Source organism: Cupressus sempervirens, chromosome 7 (genome assembly GCF_028749045.1).
Source record: "Cupressus sempervirens isolate cs-2001-9-10 chromosome 7, ASM2874904v1, whole genome shotgun sequence".
NCBI classification, from domain to species: Eukaryota; Viridiplantae; Streptophyta; class Pinopsida; order Cupressales; family Cupressaceae; genus Cupressus; species Cupressus sempervirens.
Genome location: NC_143124.1, coordinates 479811583 through 479835322, shown reverse-complemented (window position 1 = coordinate 479835322; position 23740 = coordinate 479811583). Strand labels below are relative to the sequence as shown.

Below are 23740 nucleotides of genomic sequence, written 5' to 3'. Positions count from 1 at the left end.
GGTGTGGAGATTTAGAAGTTTTTATGCCTTCAAATAGTTTGTTTTGATTTCTTCATATTTATATTTATTTCCTTTAACTTAAGACTAGTAATTAGGGAAAATCCCCCAAAGTTAAAAATAATAATAAGAAAGAAAAAATACCATTCACTGACATTATGCAACAAAAACTTTGGACATTGTGTTTGGGGTGAGAGACTAGTTTGGAAGAATCTTCTTAAACATAAAAGGTATTCAAGCAATAGTTTCTCAAGGTAAGGTTCATGTAACAAACAAACATTTTAGCCTTACAAAGTTACATTTAAAGCAATGGGCATATGAATGATCCTATTATAAAATAAGCAAGTTTCAATTAGTCAAACAAGAAGTTATTAGTAGTAAAAAAAAAGCATATTCGTACCCCATTATGTCCACAAAAAAAAACTAAGATTGTTGCATAATCCTTTAAAGGTTTTCTATGGTCAAACCACCCTGATGGATGATAAGTAGAAAATTATGTTGATCTTGTTACTTTTTCAAACATGAATTACAACTAGAAAAAATTTCCTCCCTTAATTTCCATTGCCAAATCACTAAGTACATAGAAAAAAATTTGCTTTCATTTAACATCCTCTATCGAAGCATTGATTGTACAACAAATGCACATAGAACAAAAAAAAAATCTAGATACCATCAAGGATATTGCCTTGAGGTGGTTTACAATATAAAAAAGATGTAGTGACTAAAATGGTGAACCACGAGAGAGAATATGTTAAAGTATTAAAAAATTTATATAGGCAAGGATATGAGAGAAGAAAATGTATTCATAATTGACTTTGAAAGAATATGAACCCCTTATTTTCTTGTAAAGTGTGTGTTCTACCTACAAATGACACATTAAAATGAGCTATTAGAAAAATTAGTTAAATGTATATTCTTAACAGAGTCAATAAAATTGTATAGATTGTATGTGACTAATTATAGTTGAATATATTTCCTAACAATTGTTTAATAATGTTTGTAAGATCTACTAAAGTTACATAGTGAAAATGACTCACAACCTTAAAAGCTATCTTCTAAAATGACCACTACAAAAATCTTTAAAGTAGATCTCGTTAATAATATGAAGGATGTGAAATTAGATATTATGCCATATGAAAACTCTAATAAGAAATCGATTGTTGGCATTTTTAAGAAAGTTGGTGTCCTTGCTAATGCTACACGATTAAATTTTGTAAGTAATATTGTTGGAACTGTTAGGATTGTCCCTAATGTGATTGACATTACTATCTCACTTTCTCCTTTTCTACTAGTTTTGTCTCACTTTCTCCTATTACTTATGTGCCTACTACTTTTGTTGGTCCTTCCTTGGTATCTCATATGCCCTCTCATGGAGAGGGTACTCCCATAATAGGAGCCACTTCTTGGAAGGATATTTCTACAAGGGTGGAAGTGGGTTGGATTACTGTAACAGTAGAAAAACTAAAATATCCTCAATCCTCTTTTGGCATGACCCTTAGATCTCATAAGGGTAAAGACGAAATGACAATCATAGTTTGGTTATGTTTGGGCTACAACATGGAGTCCATTGTATTTGTTTTTGCTTGCAGCTTTTTGTTTTGGTGAGGAAAGTGTTTTGGCATGTTCTCCTTATGTTTGTTTTCTTTTGTCTTTATGCCAGCGCCTCTCTAGATTTGTTGCTTTGTCTAAGTAGTTCTTCAATGTTTATTTTCTCTTGTTTTTTGTATCAGGGTTTAGGGACCCTTCAAAACCTTTCTCCTCTTAAATCAAAAACTCTACTAAACATGCTACATGCAAAGGAGCAAGACAAACAAGTTGTGTCCTTAGTTAAGTACGACCCTTATTGTCAATGAAGAAACCTTGATTGTAAGTGTTAGCATGTGGCTAAAATGGCTAAAGACAGGCATGCAAAACCAAAATTCAAGCTAATGGAGGGTAAATATTGACACATACTACTTCACTTCCTAGTTCATTTCATGCTTGCAACTAGTTTAATACTTCATAGAACAATAAGCCTCCACCTCGGCAAAACTCGATGTCACCTAATCAAGCACCTCAAAAAGTCATGTCAACCATGGTCATACCAATCACATGTAGAAAATCAACAACGGTCACCATCATACAACGTATGGTAGTAACAATGACAAGCCCAAAGAGTTGTCCAACCCCAATTTTGACTTCCAAGAACAACAACCTTTGACTCAACAACCAACAATCATACTAAGCAATATGTTGCTCCTATACCACCCACCACCACACAATTACCAACCCAACTTACACCTAAACCCAAATATAAGTTGGCTCAGCCATCATATACTAACGGGGTGTTTTAATATGTAACCTATGTGGTCAAAGATTCAACTTCACTTTCCAAAGCTTCTTCACATACCAATTATTACAATTATCATGGAACTCCCCCTATGAATCCAACGATAGACTCTTGTGACAAAAATAAATAAATAAATCTTATTATATCCATCAAAGATGGAAATCATTGGCCGAACTCCCCATTTCTTGAGAGGTTAATCACAATTTTGTGAACCCAAATTTGACCTATGAGAACAATTTTTAAAAATAAGTGTCAAAATCCATGTATTTCAGTCATGCAAGGTTGTGTCAATATACACCACAACTATTATGGAATTTTCTACAAATCCAAGGCGAAAGCATAAAGAAACTATGTGAGCTTTACAAATTATAAAAAAATTTATTAAGTTCAAATTGAGAACAATCACAATATTTTGGAAAACCAACAATTATGTTAGTGAAATGGTTAAGGTACAAAATCCAATACATTTTTTGGTATTTCATTCTTGAAGTTATATTTAACATGTTCCTTATATAATTATTACAAACTTAAAACAATCACACTAAAATTTTGTAATGGCCCCATCTTTTTAACAACAGAGAAGAGTTCTTAGCCTTTACGTTCTCCAAAGGCTAAGTGGAGAAATAAGAAATTGATTAAATTAATTTCTTATAAAGTCATTAAATAAATTAAAATTAAAAGGTGACTTTATATTTAATTAATTTAATTAATTATTGTATTGCAAAGAGAAGCTTCTAGACAGTGCATTAATTATTGGAAAGGGGGAAGCCTCTAATAATTTAAATTTTCTAAAAACACAATCAATTATTGTATTGCAAGGGAGAAGTTTCTAGAGAGTGCATTAATTATTGGAAGGGGGAAACTTCTAGTAAGTGCAATTAATTAATGTTTTAATTCCTTCTAGAAAGGTGAAGGAAAAGGATAAATAGGGGTGAGTCTCATTGTTTAGCATCGAATTATTGTGAATGGCATTTGGTAAGAACTTGGATGGTGAAACAATCCTCGGTTGCTCTTGCGATTTCAGAGGTTGAGGCTAGTGTTCCTTTCGTGCCGGTGGTTGCGGAGGTTGCTTTGGCGTCTCATCCTGTGGATGCAATGGCTATGGGCAGCGTTCTTTCCAAGCTGGTGGTTAAGGATTTGATCTCTCCCCCTGCTTCGGTTGACCCTCCTAGGGGTCAGTTGTCATCTGTCTCTCATAGGGTGTTTGTTGAAGCCTCTACGTCCCCTGGGTTCCACGAGTCTTTGTCCTCTGAGGATTGGGTGACCGAGGCAGCGAAGTTTGAGGACGGTTGGATTGCGATTAAAGGAAAGAAGGCTAAGCCTTCTGCTCCCTCTTTAGATATGACCCTTCAGTCGCGTAAGGGTAACCTCATTTTAAAAGGATAATCTTTTGTTCCCTTATGCTGACTGGTTCTTCTGGGTTGGTGTTATGGTCTTGTTTCTGGTTTTCTGGTATCTAGTTTGGATAGCCTTCCTGGTTGCTTTGCTCCAATCTGTTTGTCCTTTCAAAAGCCAGAGTTTTTGGTTAATTTTACTGGTCATATCTGCTGGTTTCAGGTCCCTGCAAAACCTGGTTTAGTTGTTTGGTTGGTTTCAGGTCCTTTTAAAACCTGGTTGTGCTTAATGGTTTATCTTTCTCTTTGATGTAATGGGTTTCGGGGCCCCTTCAAAACTTGCTTTTACCTTAATCTAAAACTTGGATGTGTGAGTTACCGATTTGTTCTTGGCATTAGAGGATGCCTGTCCCCTCTTGTGACATTCTAGGCATCATTCCCTTGGGTTTGGCCTTTGGAATTCATTGCTATCAACTCATTAACAGGCAGCTTGGACGCATTTCCAGTTACAGTCAAATTGGGTATAGTTAGTGAGTTGAAGAGTTTTGTTATGTATCTGATTTTATGAAGTTGGAGTAATTAGTGAGTCTGCTATGTATTTGATTTTATTAGTTTGAGAACTAATATTATTTCAGTAGTGGTTCAATCTTCAATTTGCATAAATTCTTTCTTGTTCATGCTATATGGTTTCAAAATCTATGCAAAAACATTAGAATCTTTATCAGTAGTTGATTCAGTTCTTGGGCATTTCCAAGGTGCATATTACAATTTTCCAGTTAACTTACAGATCCAGTACATTTTTTGGTCTTTAATTTTCAAGTTATATTTAACAAATTTTCTTATATGTCATACATTAGAAACAAAAATATTTGACCACTCAAAAATTGGGCATCCCAATTTGTCTTTTATTCTGATAAGTATCCAACTATCATAAAAGTACCCAGGATTCAAATACAATTTCCTTCCATGCTCTTATATATCGTAAGACTAGCAATTGCACCTATGTGTGTAATGCATACGTTGAAGGAGTGTGGAAGTTCAATTAAGAAAATATCATCTTTTTTTGTACTTTAATTAAGTAAATAAGGTCAAAAAGTAGATTGTAAAGATGATGATATCTCTCCATCTTTTGTGTCTCTATCACTCTCACTCTATATTTACTCCATCTCTACTATTATGTATATGTATATCCCTACCTCTCCCCCTTCCCCCCTCCTCTTCATACCCATCTCTCTCTCTCTGTCTCTCTCTCTCTCTCTCTCTCTCTCACACACACACACACACACACACACATGTTAGAAATCAATGGTCCACGATTATTGAGAGCTTGTGCAATCTTTCATTCTCCCCAAATAAGTATGTAAGACTTTTCATTTTCTCATTTTGCTTACAGACGAAAGTATATGTGTCATTTGAAAAGATTTTTTTATTTTCTATTATAGATAGGTGAAGAAGTTATTAAATATAATATTAAAAAAAAATTAAGTATATATCCCTTTTATCTCTCTTTTCCTCTTTATTGATATCTCCTCATCTATTTTTCTCTCTTTCCCATTCTATAACTACTTTCTATTACTATATCTTCCTTTAAAACTCTCTCTATCATATTTCAAATATAACATGACCTTGTTAATAAACAAAAATTAAATAAAAATCATAAATTTATACCTATGTTGTTTTTTATAACAGTTATAATTACGTTAATTTAATAATTATATATTAAATTTTAAAAATTTAACTCCTTATAAAAAAAAAAGACTTGTCCACCTTACAATGATACGCTTTAACTACTCATAGAACACTAAAATAAAAATAAAAGCCTTTGAATTCCACTTATCAAACACTTTAGAAACATTAAAGATATGTTTTTCACTTCCACACATCTTTCCTCGGCAGTTTTTTAATTCATTCCTTGATCACAATCGGTACTAATAGAAGAGCACTCGCACATTTCCTTCACAAATGCAACCCTCACAATTTATTTTGAAAAAGGAATTGTAATGCAGACTCTTGCACATTATTGCCTCTGAAAAGGTGCATAGAAAAACTTGTAACACCAGTTAAGATCATATGAAAAGAAAAAGGGTGATAAATGAGGAAAACATAAAAAATAAAACCAGCTGAAAATGCACAAAAACATGAATCGTCTTGCAGTCTTGTAGCGGCTCTGAGTATAGAGCAGCCAATATAATATATATGCAAATGGTAAGGTATGGCAGTTGGTTAGATGACAGAGTACAAATGTGGCGGTCTATTAATTGACAGATTCTAATGCGAACCACGTCAAACCGCAAACCCTGTTATATCTGTACTACAAATTCCCTTCAGTCGGGACAATTCATGTCTACAGAAGACAGTGGTATAATATTTTTTTTTTTTAATTCTGATCTTTGAATTATTATTCAAAGTATCATATTTAAAATTGTATAAAAATATAACCTAGCATAAAAACTTTTCAAGCTATCATATAAGGATCAAAACTACAAAAACGGCCTCTAGCTAGGCCCATGTGAAAGCAAGACAGTGAATGTGGCATCATAAAAATATAATATACGAGTAGGGAAAATACATCTGGAGTTAAGCGCACTCAAGTTGGAGTAGTACTGGGATGCGTGACCTCACTGAAAGTCCTAATGCTTCACCTCTGTGAGCATCACTGATCCAATGAGTGCTAAGTGTTCCATTTCTTCTTATGACAAATAGATTCATGTTGAATCACTACTTAAGAAATATGGATCAATGAGTTTAACTCAAAACTACACAGTAAAATCCTAATAGCATAAGGAAACATATCAATTAGATTTAAAAGATATCATCTTCATTGCCACTAGAACAGGAGGAACAAGACTGAAGAATGATAATGCACGTTTTGTGGAAGACATCTCTTTTAAAGAGGAAATCAATGAAGCATTGCTATTGACTTTACACTTGGATCCCTTGGTAAAAAATACATGTTCTTTTTTAATATGATTAAAAACATAAAACAAGTACAAATCGACTTTGCCTTATACCTTCTCTTCTGCAAGGTTGGTCTTAGCTTGCCCTGCTTCGCCATTGTTGTCCGCTGTCATTCCATTTGGAGAATAATTATAAGAATATTGTCCATTTACATGCCCATTTGCTTCCAATTGTTGTCCGCTGTCATTCCATTTGGAGAAGAATTATAAGAATATTGTCCATTTACATGCCCATTTGCTTCCAATTCATTTTTCATTCTACTATTTCAGAATTTATGTATTCAAAATAGCAAATTGTTGAAATCGTTGAGGACTTTCGAACCAGCGAGTAGACACAGTAAATTTATGGCTTTGAACTTTGGCAGTTTCATACTCATGCACTGAGCCTCCTCACTTCCTTCTTAGAGAAAGTGTATTCACATAGAAAAAATCAATAGAAAGTGCATTTAATTTTTCACCAACCTTGAGTGCACTTCAAATTGTGTAGAGACATTGCATGGTGATTTTAGAGTAAATAGGGGATGCTCCCAAAGAAAATCTTAAAGCTAGCTTGTTAAAAAGTAAAGTCCATCAAGATAACTGAGGGGGGTGAATCAGTTATCCAATTATTAAAGCATTTATTAACCTTATTAATCAGCAACTATATGAAGATACTCATACACAACAACACTAGATATGTACTAATATAAAAAATTCTTATAAGAGGATGGACTATGTTAGGAGTCAATGAAATAAATTCAGTATATATTAGTCCCTATTAGGAGTTGTAGAAGGCAGAATGATCCACCATCCCAACAGCTTCAAAAGCAAGACCACTAAACTCACTGTCCAACTGGGCTCTGTATTATATCTTGCAGAATAATAAAAATGAATGAACTTGAACTCCTTTGTCCTCTTGACCGGACCAATCCTCTTCTAATCTCAATACCAAATCATGAACTTCGCAACCAAATAATCCCTTGAATCACTTACTCACATTTACCAAATACTTTGTGTATCACAATCGAATACACTTCTTAATTACTTTATTTTTATCACAAGGAAAATAACCTTCCTTTATAACACATCATAAAATAATTCCTTCAGTCGGCCTTGAGGCTTTCCTAATTAATTATAATAGGACCTCACTAAGATATTACAATAATTTTACAATTACACAACACTGACGACTCAAAGTCTTCACAACTTCTCACACATGCAACCGTTGACCTTGTGCACTTACTAGCATCATCATCAAGTTGTCTATTGTCACTATCTAACTGCGCTCATCACGATTCTATCCTTGTAAAGAGATACAATCCAAACATCAAAAATCACTTATCAAGTACATAAAGACACAATGTAGAATACATCCTTAACTGCGCTTGACCTGATTATCAATACACAACCCATATGACCTCATTCTCTCTCTACTACTCTATCAGTCTTTATAGAAACAATACTATGTTGACATCAATGACAAACAGAGTAATGAATGCAACATGTCAATCATGTACAGTCTCTCCAATGCTTAGGATACTCCCCCAAAATAATACCATCAACATTCATGCTAACATAACCAACCTTGAATGATCATCCACACCCTTGCAACGCTACGAACCATAGATCTACAAAGTTAGAGCCCGAACATCCCATATAGGGAAATACCCTTGGCATAGATATGTCCTACTCTCATGAAGATAAATCATACTCTTATACACACCTTTCAATATATGACGAGCAAAACTACTAAAAATGAAAACTAATACCGCCTATATAGGGCATGCCAGCCAGCTATTCCAATGATAAGTGAAAACAAAAGGCACAAAAGATGAAATAAATGGTACTTATAGAATATTAAGAAATAATGCTACTTATTAAGAAATAATGATACAAACAAAATATTCCATAGACATTATTATTACAAGGTCTAGACACCTTATCCGAACACATATTGCTTACCCAAGCCCTAATGTCTCATCATTACCAATCCGAGTGGAAGACTTGGGTACCATTAAAAAGATTATTGTGAGGGTGAAAACCCTTGAAATTTACAAGAATGCAGACAAGATTTTAAATCCATGCCGCCCTATTAAGGCAATGTGCAAAAGTAAGCAAGACACACAAATAGGAGAAACCAAAACCAATCTCTCTTGCTCACCCTCTAAAAGCAAGAACCCCTTGGGTATCCATTTTCACCATTACACGCATTATTTTATTCCTAAGGCTAAAAAAATTATATAAAAGAGAACATCAACTCACTATAAAGACAATCACATGTGTGCTTGTTAAAGGTTTTAGCTTCAGGCCTCAGCTAGCTAGCCTTTATGTTATCGTTGGGCGCTTCTGTATAGGAAATTGTTGTTTGTGGCATTCGTGCAAGAACTTGTTTTACCTTTCATTTTTTCAGAGTAAGCAGAGAAGGTGTAGGGAGAGGAGAACTTGTTTTTCATTTGTGAGAGGCAAGGAGACGCAACGACAATATTCAAGACAAATCCAGGGAAATTTTCTTATATCAAGTGTTCCTAAAAATGAATTAATTGTCCTAAGATGCAATAAATAGGAGCCACAATCATTTCCACTACTATATACAAGAAAGCATCTAATAGATGACAGGAGGTGGTCCTTAAACTGGACTGCCAGGTTCAGCATCATGAACAAAACCTCCTATAGTCTCGCTAATTCCATCTAGCAATGTTTAAGGCCCCTTACTACCATAGAATATACACTCCTTGAGCTCAGATACTCAATTCAAGCATCAAAATAAGGTCAGAAAACCATATGAATTACAACTACGGACAAGTGTAGAATCACATTTTCCTAGTACATGACATGAAATCATTTAGGGTTCAGGGTAGTACAAATAGCAAAATGGAATCAAACAAAAGAGAACTGTGTAATACGGTAGCAAGAATTAAAACCAGAAACCTATAAATCAAATCTGTCCTAGAGTACAGATTACTGATATTTTCTCCATTAATGTTATAATTTTGATAAAATAAGGGATAAACACAAGAAACTAGAACCCTAATAAAAAATTATGTCCAAGAGTGCAAGCAACTAATATTTTATCCATATATGTTATAATGTTGGCAAAATTAAGGATGAAGCCCAGAACAAAACCTATAAAAGAAGTTGCTTTACAAATGGATTCTTGGAATCTGATAATGTTGAAAAAGCTACCTCTCGACCCACCTAAACCAAGAGCAAATCAACCCACCTTAAACATCTACCAACCACAATCTTCACAACAGTAAGTTGCAACACAACAACTTAGATAGAGAAAGAAAGAAACCCCATAATGGGGTTCGGCGCAAATCCCTACCATTCTAATGGGAAAATCGAATTTGTCTAAGAGCGCAATTTTCTCCATAAATGTTAAAATTGTTGAAAATATAAGTGGAGTAACTGAGGGGGGAGAGGTGAATTAGTTACCACGAAAACATATCCAAAATCCCTTAAGATGTCAATACAATTCAAAACTAATACTCCACTGAAACTGAAATGTTGTTGTAACTTGGTTAACACAGGAACACTTGGTTAACACTAACAAACATTGAAATAATTGCTACTTAAGATGTTTAGTGTGATTAACCTTAATTAACTTAATTAAGCAAATAACCTGAACACAAGAGACACCAAGATTTAATGTGGAAACCCAATTTGGGAAAACCACCAATTGCAACTAGTTACTATTTTTCAATCTTCTGAAATGAACCCTGTTAGAAGTCAACCCTGTTAAAGGTTACAAAACACGCTATTAGGTGTGACCCTGTTAAAGGATTTAGTTCACCCTGTTAGGAGTGACCTTGTTAGAGATCTTTAGACACTTCAATCTAAAAATGTCACCTTTTTAAAGGATTTCGCAAATAGCTGTTAACCTAGCTCTGTTAGGAGATTTGATTCACTGCTATAATTATTAGAGAGTAACAATGATATGACCTGATTACTTATGCACCTCTCTTTGCTGATTTCAGATCTCTGTTTTGACTTGAATACTCGATCCTCCTTGATCAGAATGTTCTTAGTAGCTCGGTCAACTCGAATATTCTGATATCCTTCCAATTCGCTTCCTTGATTTATCTTTTCAATCCCATGCTTGTTCACAATTCAATCCTCAACTTCACCTTATATTTATATGTTTTACCTTGTCAAGTCAGCTTGAATGCAATTTCAAACAAATGAAATTCATCCCATGAGTCCGCTAGAACTAACCAACAAAACTGTCAAATCAAATATACTAATAGAAGAAAATCCTTCGTTAGCCGACCCAACTCGGTCAAAACTTCCTCACAAACGGCTTTGCTTCAGACTTCCTTTGGTAACCAAGTGAGCTTGGTTAACACTCGTTCCATGCCAACTTTCCTTAGGAGACTTAGTGAGCTCAGTAGATACTGACTCTGAACTTGATTAACTTCAAACACTCGTCATACACTGGAACTTCCCTTGACTCCTGAGTGAGCTCGGCACACACTGATTGCTCAGTATATATTGGACATTTGTGTAACATCGAAGACAACATACAATTGAATGATTGTATCCAACAATAATGTTATTGTCAAGTACAAGAAGCACATTGTTCTCTGTGCAATCTCTCCCCTCTCTACATCCCTTCCCCGCCTCTTTTTAGTCATTCTGGGTTTGCAACAATCTCTAATGTTCTGTTGATGGGTCAAGAGTGATCCATAAACATTGAAAAAAAATACCCACAAGTCAAATCCAAAAACAACAGCAAGAAGCATTATAGATTGTGGAAAACTATATCCTTAAATAGAACAGAAAAAATCACAACTTGGTGAAACTGAGCTTAGAAAAAATAGAGTGAAAAGTTCACAAAATATTGAGACAATAAATAACAAAGATATTTAATCATAGGGCAAAGGCATCAAAAACAAAAGAAAGAGGCACACAATTATCTTCTTTCAAACCTTGAGTATTTCTTGCCATCCTAATCACATTTAGGAAGATACTAATTATAGCTAGTACATACTAGAACAACTAATGGCAAAAGCAAACAACCATCGATATAATTATTAGGATAAAGCTAAGAAGCCGATTCGTGTCTCCCAGGCATGGCATCCGCATCGGAGGTAAACAGATTCCAGAGGCGCCCAGAAGCCCTGTGGGTGTTGGCCGAAAGCCAGCTGCAGGCTACCAAATGCGCATGGAAGCTGAGTTGGCCGGAAGCCAGCCGCAGGCTGCCAGATGCGCGTGGAAGCTGAGTATCAGTTGAGTTGGCCGGAAGCCAGCCGCAGGCTGCCGAATGCGCATGGAAGCTGAGTATCAACTACATGCACGTGAAAGCTAAGTATCAACTTCCACACGCATCCGGTAGCCTGCAGCTGACTTCTGGCTAGCACCCTCAAGGCTTCCGGGCGCATCCATGGGCCCAACGCCTTGCAAAGCAAAAATAAAAATAAAAAACATTATTTTTTGACTTAAAGTTAGAATAAGACATGTGATGGAATGAATTTTAAAAGTGTTTTTTCACTATGAAACCCTAAAACAACCCTAAAAGTCAATATAGAAGCATTCACAAGAGTCATTTTAGAACTTTGTTTGCACCTACAGCCACTCCTTCATTGTGAAGCTAAGTTCAGCATTTTCGAAGAGGATCGATCGAAGAGGGAGAGAGAGCTTTCTCAAAGGAGTTTAAACCATTCAAAGTAAGTGATCAATCCTTTTCTTGAGCATTTAGATGATTTTTTTTGAGTTTTTGATTAAAAAATTCTCAAGTTCTTGAAGATTTTTTTAAAGTTTTTTTTCTTTTTTTTTTTTTTTGAAAGATATGTAGAAGTAATTTTTTTTTTCTTCCTTCTTTCCACTTGTATGCATGATCATTGATCTTCATAGTTCTTAGGAACTAATTAAAATTTATTTACTTTCTTATAAAATAGGTTGCAAAAAACTAGGCAAGAATGGATACCGGTGGAAGTTCAATGGGGGGCCAAGGAGGGGAAGGGACTGATAATTTCAAAATTGATGTAGGTTCTCCTTTGTGGAGACATACAACACGGATATCACAGGTTTCAAGAGGTGGCTCATATTATTGGAAGTGCAATTATTGTCAAAGTAACAAAGGAAAACCTTTCAATAGCTCACATTCCTGAGTGAAGCATCATTTTATGGGCCCTACTGGCAAAGGATTTGGAATGTGCAAAGGCAAAAATCGTACTAGGATAACTAGTGTGGAAATACTTTCATTTGTAAGAGAACAAGAAGTTGTTGATGCATCTATCAATAGATCAAAAAAAAAGCTATTATCAAAGTCCTTCCTCAAAGAGCAAGCTACAGACACCCATTGAACCAATTGCATCCTCCCAACACCCATTCTTGCAAGTACCTGTGCCAGGAGAGGATGAGGAAGAAGTGGGAATTTCAACCCGCAAAAGAGGCCCATTGCACACTGCATTTAAAATGGAGGCAAGAGACCGCGCTGATGAAGCTATTGCACGTTGCGTCTATGTGAATGGGCTTCCTTTCAACTTAGTGAGATCGCCATATTGGAAGGAAATGGTGGCAGTAATCAAAGAATCACCAGCTGACTACACAAGCCTGGGGTATGAAAAAGTGCGTACAACTCTATTGCAACAAGAGAAGGCACATATAGAGAAAGACCTTCAACCAATCAAAAAATCTTGGAAAACTTCAAGTCTAACTATTGTGTCAGATGGTTGGAAGGATACAAGAAACCGGCCATTGATTAATGTGATTGCAGTTTCCCCCAGAGGGGCAATTTTTTTGAAGGCTATTGATTGTGAGGGGCAAGTGACGGATTCCAAATTCATTTCTAGAATTCTCATCAAGGCCATTGAGATGGTGGGTAGTGAGAATGTGGTACAGGTGGTCACAAACAATGCCAAAAATTGTAGGGGTGCGGGTGCTTTGGTTGAGAGTCGATATGAGCATATTTTTTGGACCCCATGCACTATTCACTCCCTTGATCATGCAAGGGATTGGCACTGAAGTAGATTGGGTGAAGAAAATATATGAAGAGGGGGAGGACATACAGATGTTTGTGACCAACCACCACATGTCACAATCCATTTTTAGAACATACTCCAAATTGGAGTTGCTGAAGAAAAATTAATTTTTTTAAATTACTAAGTTTCATGGTTTTGTAATTTAGTTTAAAATTAAAATTTATAATTATATTGTCAATTGACATATTGTTAACTTGCTTAGGTTGCTAAGACCCGTTTTGCATCTCATACAATTGTTATGAGACGACTCCTCAAGGTAAAAGGTGCATTGGGCCAAATGGTCATCAGCAATCAATGGGGTGTATGCAAGACTCAAATTCAGAAAGAGCACAAAGGATCAAGAATTTGATCTTGAGTGAAAGTTGGTGGGCTCATGTGGCATATGTATTGGATTTCACCGAGCCCATCATGACTATGCTTTGTTTTGCTGATACAGATACACCTTGCTTGGGGGATGTGTATAATGGCATGGACACCATGGTTGAGAAGGTAAAACATTCTATACAAGCACACGAGAGTGACCCCACACAATGTGAAGCCTTATGCACACAAGTGCAAGCAATTATCCACCATCACTGGAATAAGATGACTACCCCATTGCACCTCCTTGCATATGCCTTATCTCCTAGGTACTATAGTGAGGAGGTGGTATGTCGGGTAGAGTTGCACCATTTGCAAATGAGGAGGTTGCTGAGGGGTGCCACAAAGCTCTTACAAGACTCTTCCCACTGGAAGAAATGCATGAAAAAGTGAGGGAAAAATTTGGGTTGTTTGCTTCGAGGTTGAGGCATTCTCCACTTGCACTGCAGGACCAAAATAGAATGGGAGCTATCACATGGTGGTACATGTATGGTCAACCTTTCAAGCATCTTCAACCTCTTGCAATCAAGGTCCTATCACAAGTAAGTTTTTTATTTCGTTTTGTAAATTTGTTTTAAACTTTTATGTTTACACTTGCATTTTAGAATTTAGTGTTTCACACATTCTTTAAAATTAATTTGCTTTTCATTTGTATTTTTTGTCACAACTATATAAGTTGCTAGTTCTTCTACTGCTAAAAGGAATTGGAGTACATACTCATTTATCCATTCAGTGAAGCGCAACTGGTTGGGCTCCAAGAAAGCTGAGGACTTGGTCTTTGTACACACCAACTTGCATCTTTTGTCATGTAAAAATGATCATTACAAGGAAGGGGCAACAAAGCTTTGGGATGTAGCCCCTAAGTGTGCAAATTTGGATGCAACGCTTCATGATCTTATTACAATTGGAGACGGTGATGATGATAGTGTGGTACGTCGTGCACCTAGCATAAGTGGAACCATGCTTGGCTCAAATAATCTTTCAGCAGTTGGAGATGATGATGAGAATGTGGATTTTCTTGCGAATCCCTATGATTCAGAGCCAAACTCTAATTGATTGAATATTTAGATTTCAATCATTGACTATGTTTTTATTTTGTTGGAATCTTGAATATGACCTATTTGAACTTATTGTTTAAAAATTAAGACTAAACGCTAATGTTGGACAAGCACATATTGATATTGATATATCATATGAATTTTGAAATATCTTGAATTTTGACAAAGGGTTAAGTATCGTAGATTCAGTCATATTATCAAATGATTTGTTTTTATATATTTCTTGCATTTCTTTGCATATATATATATATATATATATATATATATATATATATATATATATATATTTTTTTTTTTTTTAATTTTTTTTTTTTAATTTTTTTTTTTTTTTATAAATTTTTTTTAATGTTTTTTAAATTTATTTATTTATTTAATTATATATATATATATATATATATATATATATATACACGTTTCCTCACGCATCCGCATTCAAAAAAAAAATCACCACATCCCGTATCCACTTCAGGAATCCATTTCGGAATCTGCATCCGAATCGGTAACTTAGGGATAAAATCTCAAGGGCTCCAAAATTATACAAGGCTATGGCTTGGAATCTATTGTGAAGTGCTAAATCTTTTAACGTTTCCTTAATATTAGTTTGGCTATATTGTTTGGATAGCAGAAAATGCAACAAAAAGGCACATTCATTCCCAGGCGGTAGGCTACGATCACAATGTAAAATCAAGGAAGGTAAAAAAAGGAAAGGAAAGTCTATTTTATAGTCCACAACACCAGCCATAGGTATATGGGTTAACATATGGTGACAGTGTATGGGACTACCTCGTACTCCTTGCGGGAGGTGCAGTTAGGTATATGGGTTAACATATGGTGACAGTGTATGGGACTACCTCGTACTCCTTGCTGGAGGTACCTAATTGCACTACGAACGAGGCATACATATCGTACCCCCCGGTGGGATTTGAACTTGTGACCTCCCTTTCGAGAGTACAATGAATCATCACTAGGCCAACTCAGGCTGTACAAACATCAAAAGAACAAAATATCTAAATTGTAATCCAACCTAAAGGTAACATTCATGTATATGAAATATAATAACCAGATCAAGAAGAAACAAAATTTGTACAACTTAAAAAACAAAATTAGCCCAAGTATCTTGCTGCTATCATAGTCAATAGTTCAGCATCATATGCTCAAGCAATGTCCTGTAATCACAATTCAACCAGAATCTAGAGCCCAGCAATAAAATAGTTTGTGGTGACTATCTATGTAACATTTTAAAATCTGAAGTGTAATCTTGCTTCATTCAAATCAAAAATATAGTAATAAGAGTATCCAATATAATAAATAGAGATATTTCATTCTTGTTCTGCTTTTTGCCACTGGTGCAAGATAATATATTTGACCAATGACAAGAAACAGAGAAAGGCATGATTGGTAGAAGCATTAAATGTAGGCCAAAGTGACGAGGGATACAATTGGGAAGAGTGAAGCAAGAAACCTGCCATCCGTTGTACTCATTCAGGAGGTGCCAGGATCCAGACAAATTCTTGGAGCTGCTTATCTATTCAATGGTCACACATCAAGAAAGCAACTAGCAGTCACAAATGAGAAATCACAGGAGATCTTGGATAAATTTGATGGGTTTAAGTCTGCCATCAAGTTACATGAATCAAGGTAGTGAAATTCATCCAAAGATTCCACATTGTGCACAAAACAGAACTTGCAGGGATTGTAAGAATCAATGGTTTAAAAAATGACTTGCTCAACCAATTAGCTTCAATTGGAAAGCGAATCATTGAGCTGTTGTAGACCAGAAATTGCTTCAGACAGTGATACTAATGACTTTCATATGATGATTGCCTATATGCGACAATTCTGAGACACAATAGTATGAATGGAGTACCCAAAATAAGGGGGCTAGCAAGATGCACCTGATTTGGAGTGTGTTCTTCTTGCTGAGCATATTAGTTCAGAGAAGAGTGCATTGATGCAAATAAGGATGGAATACAAGGTAAAGGCCTTATCCTGAATGTTGAACCACAATGAAAAAAAGTAATCTCAGAAACAGGTAAGGATTGGCCAGCCAGCTATTCGTTCCTTAGCACAGTAGCCCTGGCAGGATTGCAGGGCTCTCTAGCTAGGCTCTCGACCAAAAGGAACCAATGAGTCTTGATCCCCTCTACTCTAGGCTCTAGCCATTGACTTAAACACGCCAGCATCTCATTCAGAATCCAATATCGGATTACACAATCCCTCTCCTTTGCTGCCTCACTACCCATTATTCTCCCTCTAACCACCCCTGGCTTCATCAGCACCATTAATCTATTGAACTGGGAGAGAGCATTTAGTAGGTTGGTTCAAGAGCTTTAGGGTTGAAGGAATACAAGGTAGAGAGGCCTCATCATGAATGTTGAAATGATAGTGAAGAAGAGTAATAACAGCAACAAGGTTTGCCATATTTGGGCAATTGTTGCTAACAGCTTTTTCATTATGTGTACATTTGTGGTCCTTTACTGAATTCAGCAGCGGACGTCAAAAAAACATGAAGCTGGTGCTTAAAAGTTGGAGATTGACTAAATTTGTTTTTGTCGACATATGGAACAGAGGTAGGAATATTGTGGAGGCAATTCAATTTATTTTTGCCAACATATACTCATCGATAAATTCATTTTACTTTTGTCAATGTATACTCGTTGATTACTGTTTTATTTTGAAACTTCCTTCAAAACTTTCATATGGAAGAGGAGCAGGAAAGTGACCTCAACAAATCAAGAAACAAAAATTAAATTTCATGCAAAAGATCTTAAAGTCTTCCAAACTTTTGGAAGAATGTTCTCCTTTCACTAAAGCAAAGTTCAAAACTGAACAGCTAGAATAGTCAATTTTCTAACTTGCTTCCGCATCATGCTGACCTGTCTCTCCCAAAATCTTTTCTCTCTGCTCTCAACTGTCTTGCATCTGCTTATCTTCTTGTATTAACAATGATTTAGACATCCTCATTATTAAAAACAAATGATAAAACTCTTTTAAGTGTTCTTGCTGTAAGAAATATTAAAAACAATCCAACTCTAAGATCAAAGTTCGAAAGGGTTCTTGCTTTTTGAAACATAAAAACAATCCAACTCCAAGATCAGTTCTAAATTTAACTGCTAGACATTTTAAGCTCTTTCCAATATCAATTTTCCCACAACTTTTTAATTAATAAGATTTTACTGTCCTTTGGTCTATCTTTCAATTAGGATTATCAATTTTCTACTTCGCTTCAGCATTGTACTAAGCTAGGTATTTCTCCCAAAATCTCCTCTCTCTGCTCTCACTATCTCCTATATCCTTATTTTCCCCACACATCTGTGCTTTATTTGACACAAAAAACAGTTGACTGCCTAATTTTATCCATTTATTTTTTCTCTTTTCTTTCAATTTTTACTTGTCTATTACTTTTATTTTATCTTCCTAATTTAAATATTGTTACTGCTCATGCTGCTCCTCGAAATTTTATGATCTGCTACACCTGTTCCTAACCCTGTTTAATATCATTTTTTCCCACAACTTTTTGATATACTAGGCATATCTAGATGTGAAACCATATATAGAATGCATGGTCATGGAATTCAATGATGATTAGAATGTAAATCCACACAACAGATTTGCATCATCCTCCCATCTGAGCATAAGACTGTACATACAGAAATTGGCAATATGACTAATCTTAAACAATTGTGATGTGAATATCAGGATTTAACTGTGTGATTTTTGAGTCAAACTCGATGACCCATGTTTCATGAGTAGTGATTCAACATGAATCCATCTCTCATGAGAATAAATGGAACACTTAGCACTCATTGGATCTAGGTGATGCTCACAGGGGTGAAGCACCGGGACTTCCCGGGAGGTCACCCATCCCAGTACTACTCCAGCCTGAGCGCGCTTAACTACAGAGTTTCCTCCACAGTTAAACCCAAAGCTTGCAACCCCATTTGCAAAACCTTCACCAAGTGTTGTGCCTTATGAACCATTCATTAGAAAGCCTCTTAATCATAAGGCACAACACTTGGTGAAGGTTTGGCAAATGGGGTTGCAAGCTTTGGGTTTAACTGTGGAGGAAACTCTGTAGTTAAGCGCGCTCAGGCTGGAGTAGTACTGGGATGGGTGACCTCCCGGGAAGTCCCGGTGCTTCACCCCTGTGAGCATCACCTAGATCCAATGAGTGCTAAGTGTTCCATTTATTCTCATGAGAGATGGATTCATGTTGAATCACTACTCATGAAACATGGGTCATCGAGTTTGACTCAAAAATCACACAGTTAAATCCTGATATTCACATCACAATTTGACTAGCTGTGGAAATCATCTCCTACTTATTAATCTTAAACAAGTCAAACAGTAGATATGCAAAATAATTAAAAAGAGCTAAACATGACAGACAATTAGTTTTGTACTTGGGATCTCAAGAAAACTATCAGCAGCATTGGAATAATTTTATCATCCAAACTATTTCCCATAATACTGCCAATATAGGTCCCTTCCTGAGTTTAGCAGCAGAACCCACAAAAAAGATAAAGCTGGCCTTCGGAATTAAAGGTTCATTAAATTTGTGTTGCTGTACTCATTCAGAAATATTTCTTTTATTATGGATTAGGTTGGGGTGAACACTGATGGCATAATAAATGCAAACAATGCACGGGCATTAAATGAAAGCAGACTGCTAAGGTTGGGTGTCAAGAATAAAAACCAGAAAGCTATACTGAGTCATATTTTGAATTTTCTAAATACAAGTCATAAAATTTGACTCAAAACATACCATACACATCCACAAATTGGTGCAGGAATAAAAATTCACAGTCGAGTCATATTTTCCAGTGTTGCACCCGTGCAGTGGTGCAACGCTGTGAGGGCCATCAGAACAAGTTTCTGGTGCAGGAAAAAAGGGCCACAATTTGGGGACAGCAAGGGTGTGGAGAGGTGGTGGCGGGGGGCGGGGCATGGGTGGGGTGGGAAGGTTGCATAGTATACGTATATGTCTTGAAATGCTAATTATGAAATGATACTTCAATATAACATACCAAATATAGTTGAACAATGAATATAGAAAATTGAAGCACGATTCACGGACCATAAGTTCAAACTTCAAACTTCATACTCATAGTAAGTTGTAGCATTAATAAAGTTAAAGTTCTAAACATACTGATAATGATAAATAAAAAATATAATACTACCATGTTGCAAAGTCAAATTTTAAAACATAGTACCATGTACCATGTAAGTTGTAGCATTGATAAAGTTAAAGTTTTAAACTAAGTTACCGATTCGGATGCGGATTCCGGAAGCGGATACAAGATGCGGAGATTTTTTATTTTTGGGATGTGGATGCGTGAGAAAACGTGTATATATATACATATGCAAAGAAATGCAAGAAATGCAAGAAATATACAAAAACAAATCATTTGATAATATGCTTATGAATCTATGATACTTAACCCTTTATCAAAATTCATATGATATATCAATATCAATATGTGCTTGTCCAACATTAGCGTTTAATCTTAATTTTTAAACAATAAGTTCAAATAGGTCATGTTCAAGATTCCAACCAAATAAAAACATAATTAATGATTGAACTCTAAAGATTCAATCAATCACAGTCTGGCTCTGAATCATAGGGATTCGCAAGAAAATCCACATTCTCATCATCATCTCCAACTGCTGAAAGATTATTTGAGCCAAGCATGGTTCCACTTATGCTAGATGCACCACGTGCCACGCTATCATCATCACCGTCTCCAACTGTAATAAGATCATGAAGTATTGCATCCAAATTTGCACACTCAGGGGCTACATCCCAAAGCTTTGTTGCCCCTTCCTTGTAATGATCATTCTTACGTGACAAAAGACGCAAGTTGGTGTGGACAAAGACCAAGTCCTCAACTTTTTTGGAGCCCAACTGGTTGCGCTTCATTGAATGGATAAAGGAGTATGTACTCCAATTCCTTTCAGCAGCAAAAGAACTAGCAACCTATATAGTTGTCACAAAACATACAAATGAAAAGCAAATTAATTTTAAAGAATGTGTGAAACACTAAATTCTAAAATGCAAGTGTAAACATAAAAGTTTAAAACAAATTTACAAAACAAAATAAAAAACTTACTTGTGATAGGACCTTGATTGCAAGAGGTTGAAGATGCTTGAAAGGTTGCCCATACATGTACCACCATGTGATAGCTCCCATTCTATTTTGGTCCTTTAGTGCAAATGGAAAATGCCTTAACCCCGAAGCAAACAACCCAAATTCTTCCCTCACTTTTTCATGCATTTCTTCCAGTGGGAAGAGTCTTGTAAGAGCTTTGTGGCACCCCTCAACAACCTCCTCATCTGCAAATGGTGCAACTCTACTTGGCATACCAACTACCCTCCTCACTATAGTACCTAGGAGATAAGGCATATGCAAAGGAGGTGCAATGGGGTAGTCATCTTATTCCAGCGATGGTGGATAATTGCTTGCACTTGTGTGAATAAGGCTTCACATTGTGTGGGGTCACTCTCGTGTGCTTGTATAGAATGTTTTACCTTCTCAACCATGATGTCCATGCCATCATACACATCCCCCAAGCAAGGTGTATCTGTATCAACAAAACGGAGCATAGTCATGATGGGCTCAGTGAAATCCAATACATATGCCACACGAGCCCACCGACTCTCACTCAAGATCAAATCCTTGATCCTTTGTGCTCTTTCTAAATTTGAGATCTTCCATACACCCCATTGATTATCAATGACCATTTGACCCAAAGCATCTTTTACCTTGAGGAGTCGTCTCATAACAATTGTATGAGATGCAAAATGGGTCTTAGCAACCTAAGCAAGTTAACAATATGTCAATTGACAATATAATTATAAATTTTAATTTTAAACTAAATTACAAAACCATGAAACTTAGTAATTTAAAAAAATTAATTTACCTTCAGCAACTCCAATTTGGAGTATGTTTTAAAAACGGATTGTGACATGTGGTGGTTGGTCACAAACATCTGTATGTCCTCCCCCTCTTCATATATTTTCTTCATCCAATCTACTTCAGTGCCAATCCTCTGCATGATCAAGTTAAGGGAGTGAACTGTGCATGGGGTCCAAAAAATATGCTCATACCGACTCTCAACCAAAGCACCCGCACCCCTGCAATTTTTGGCATTGTCTGTGACCACTTGTACCACATTCTCACTACCCACCATCTCAATGGCCTCGATGAGAATTCTAGAAATGAATTCGGAATCCTTCACTTGCCCGTCACAATCAATAGCCTTCAAAAACATCGCCCCTTTGGGGGAAACTGCAATCACATTAATGAGTGGTCGGTTTCTTGTATCCTTCCAACCATCTGACACAATAGTTAATCTCGAAGTTTTTCAAGATTTTTTGATTAGTTGAAGGTATTTCTCTATATGTGCCTTCTCTTGTTGCAATAGAGTTGTACGCACCTTTTCATACCCCGAGCTTGTGTAGTCAGCTGGTAATTCTTTGATTGCTGCCACCATTTCCTTCGAATATGGCAATCTCACCAAGTTGAAAGGAAGCTCATTCGCATAGAGGCAACGTGCAATAGCTTCATCAGCGCGGTCTCTTGCCTCCATTTTAAATGCAGTGTGCAATGGGCCTCTTTTGTGAGTTGAAATTCCCACTTCTTCCTCATCCTCTCCTGGCACAGGTACTTGCAAGAATGGGTGTTGGGATGCAATTGGTTCAGTGGGTGTCTATAGCTTGCTCTTTGAGGAAGGACCTTGATAGTAGCTTTTTTTTGATCTATTAATCAATGCATTAGCAGCTTCTTGTTCTCTTACAAATGAAAGTATTTCCGCACTAGTTATTCCAGTACCATTTTTGCCTTTGCACATTCCAAATCCTTTGCCAGCAGGACCCATAAAATGAAGCTTCACTCGGGAATATGAGCTATTGAAAGGTTTTCCATTGTTACTTTGACAATAATTGCACTTCTAATAGCATAAGCCACCTCTTGATACCTGTGATATCCGTGTTGTATGTCTCCACAAAGGAGAACCTACATCAATTTTGAAATTATCAGTCCCTTCCCCTCCTTGGCCCCCCACTGAACTTTGACTAGCACTACCACCGGTATCCATTCTTGCCTAGTTTTTTGCAACCTATTTTATAAGAAAATAAATAAATTTTAATTAGTTCCTAAGAACTATGAACATCAATGATCATGCATACAGGTGAAAAGAAATGAGAAAAACTACTAAAATAGATACCCAAAGTTGCTTCTACATATCTTTCAAAAAAAAAAATTTGAAAAAAAAACTTTAAAAAAAAAATCAAAAACTCAAAAAAATTCATCTAAATACTTAAGAAAAGGATTGATCACTTACCTTGAATGGTTTAAACTCCTTTGAGAAAGCTATCTCTCCCTCTTCGATCGATCCTCTTCAAAAATGCTGAACTTAGCTTCACAATGAAGGAGTGGCTGTAGATGCAAACAAAGTTCTAAAATGACTCATGTGAATGCTTCTATATTGACTTTTAGGATCGTTTAAGGGTTTCATAGCGAAAAAACACTTTAAAAATTCATTCCATCACATGTCTTATTCTAACTTTAAGTCAAAAAATAATGTTTTTTATTGTTTTTTTTGCTTTGCAAGGCACTGGGCCCGCGGATGCGCCCGGAAGCACTGCGGGTGCTGGCCGGAAGCCGGCCGCAGGCTGCCGGATGTGCATGGAAGCTGATACTCAGCTTCCACGCACATCTGGCAACTTGCAACTGGCTTCTCA

At 36.1% G+C, this 23740-nt stretch overlaps 1 protein-coding gene across 1 annotated transcript; it reads right to left on the bottom strand.

Moving 5' to 3' along the window:
- Positions 1 to 20476: 20476 nt before the first annotated feature.
- LOC149547626 (uncharacterized) lies at positions 20477 to 21401 on the bottom strand. Its single transcript, XM_089794769.1, has 2 exons — positions 21108 to 21401; positions 20477 to 20974 (listed from the first exon to the last, which is right to left on the bottom strand). The coding sequence occupies exons 1-2, from the start codon at positions 21399 to 21401 to the stop codon at positions 20594 to 20596; spliced, it is 675 nt and encodes a 224-aa protein (XP_089650895.1). The 3' UTR covers positions 20477 to 20593.
- Positions 21402 to 23740: the final 2339 nt, after the last annotated feature.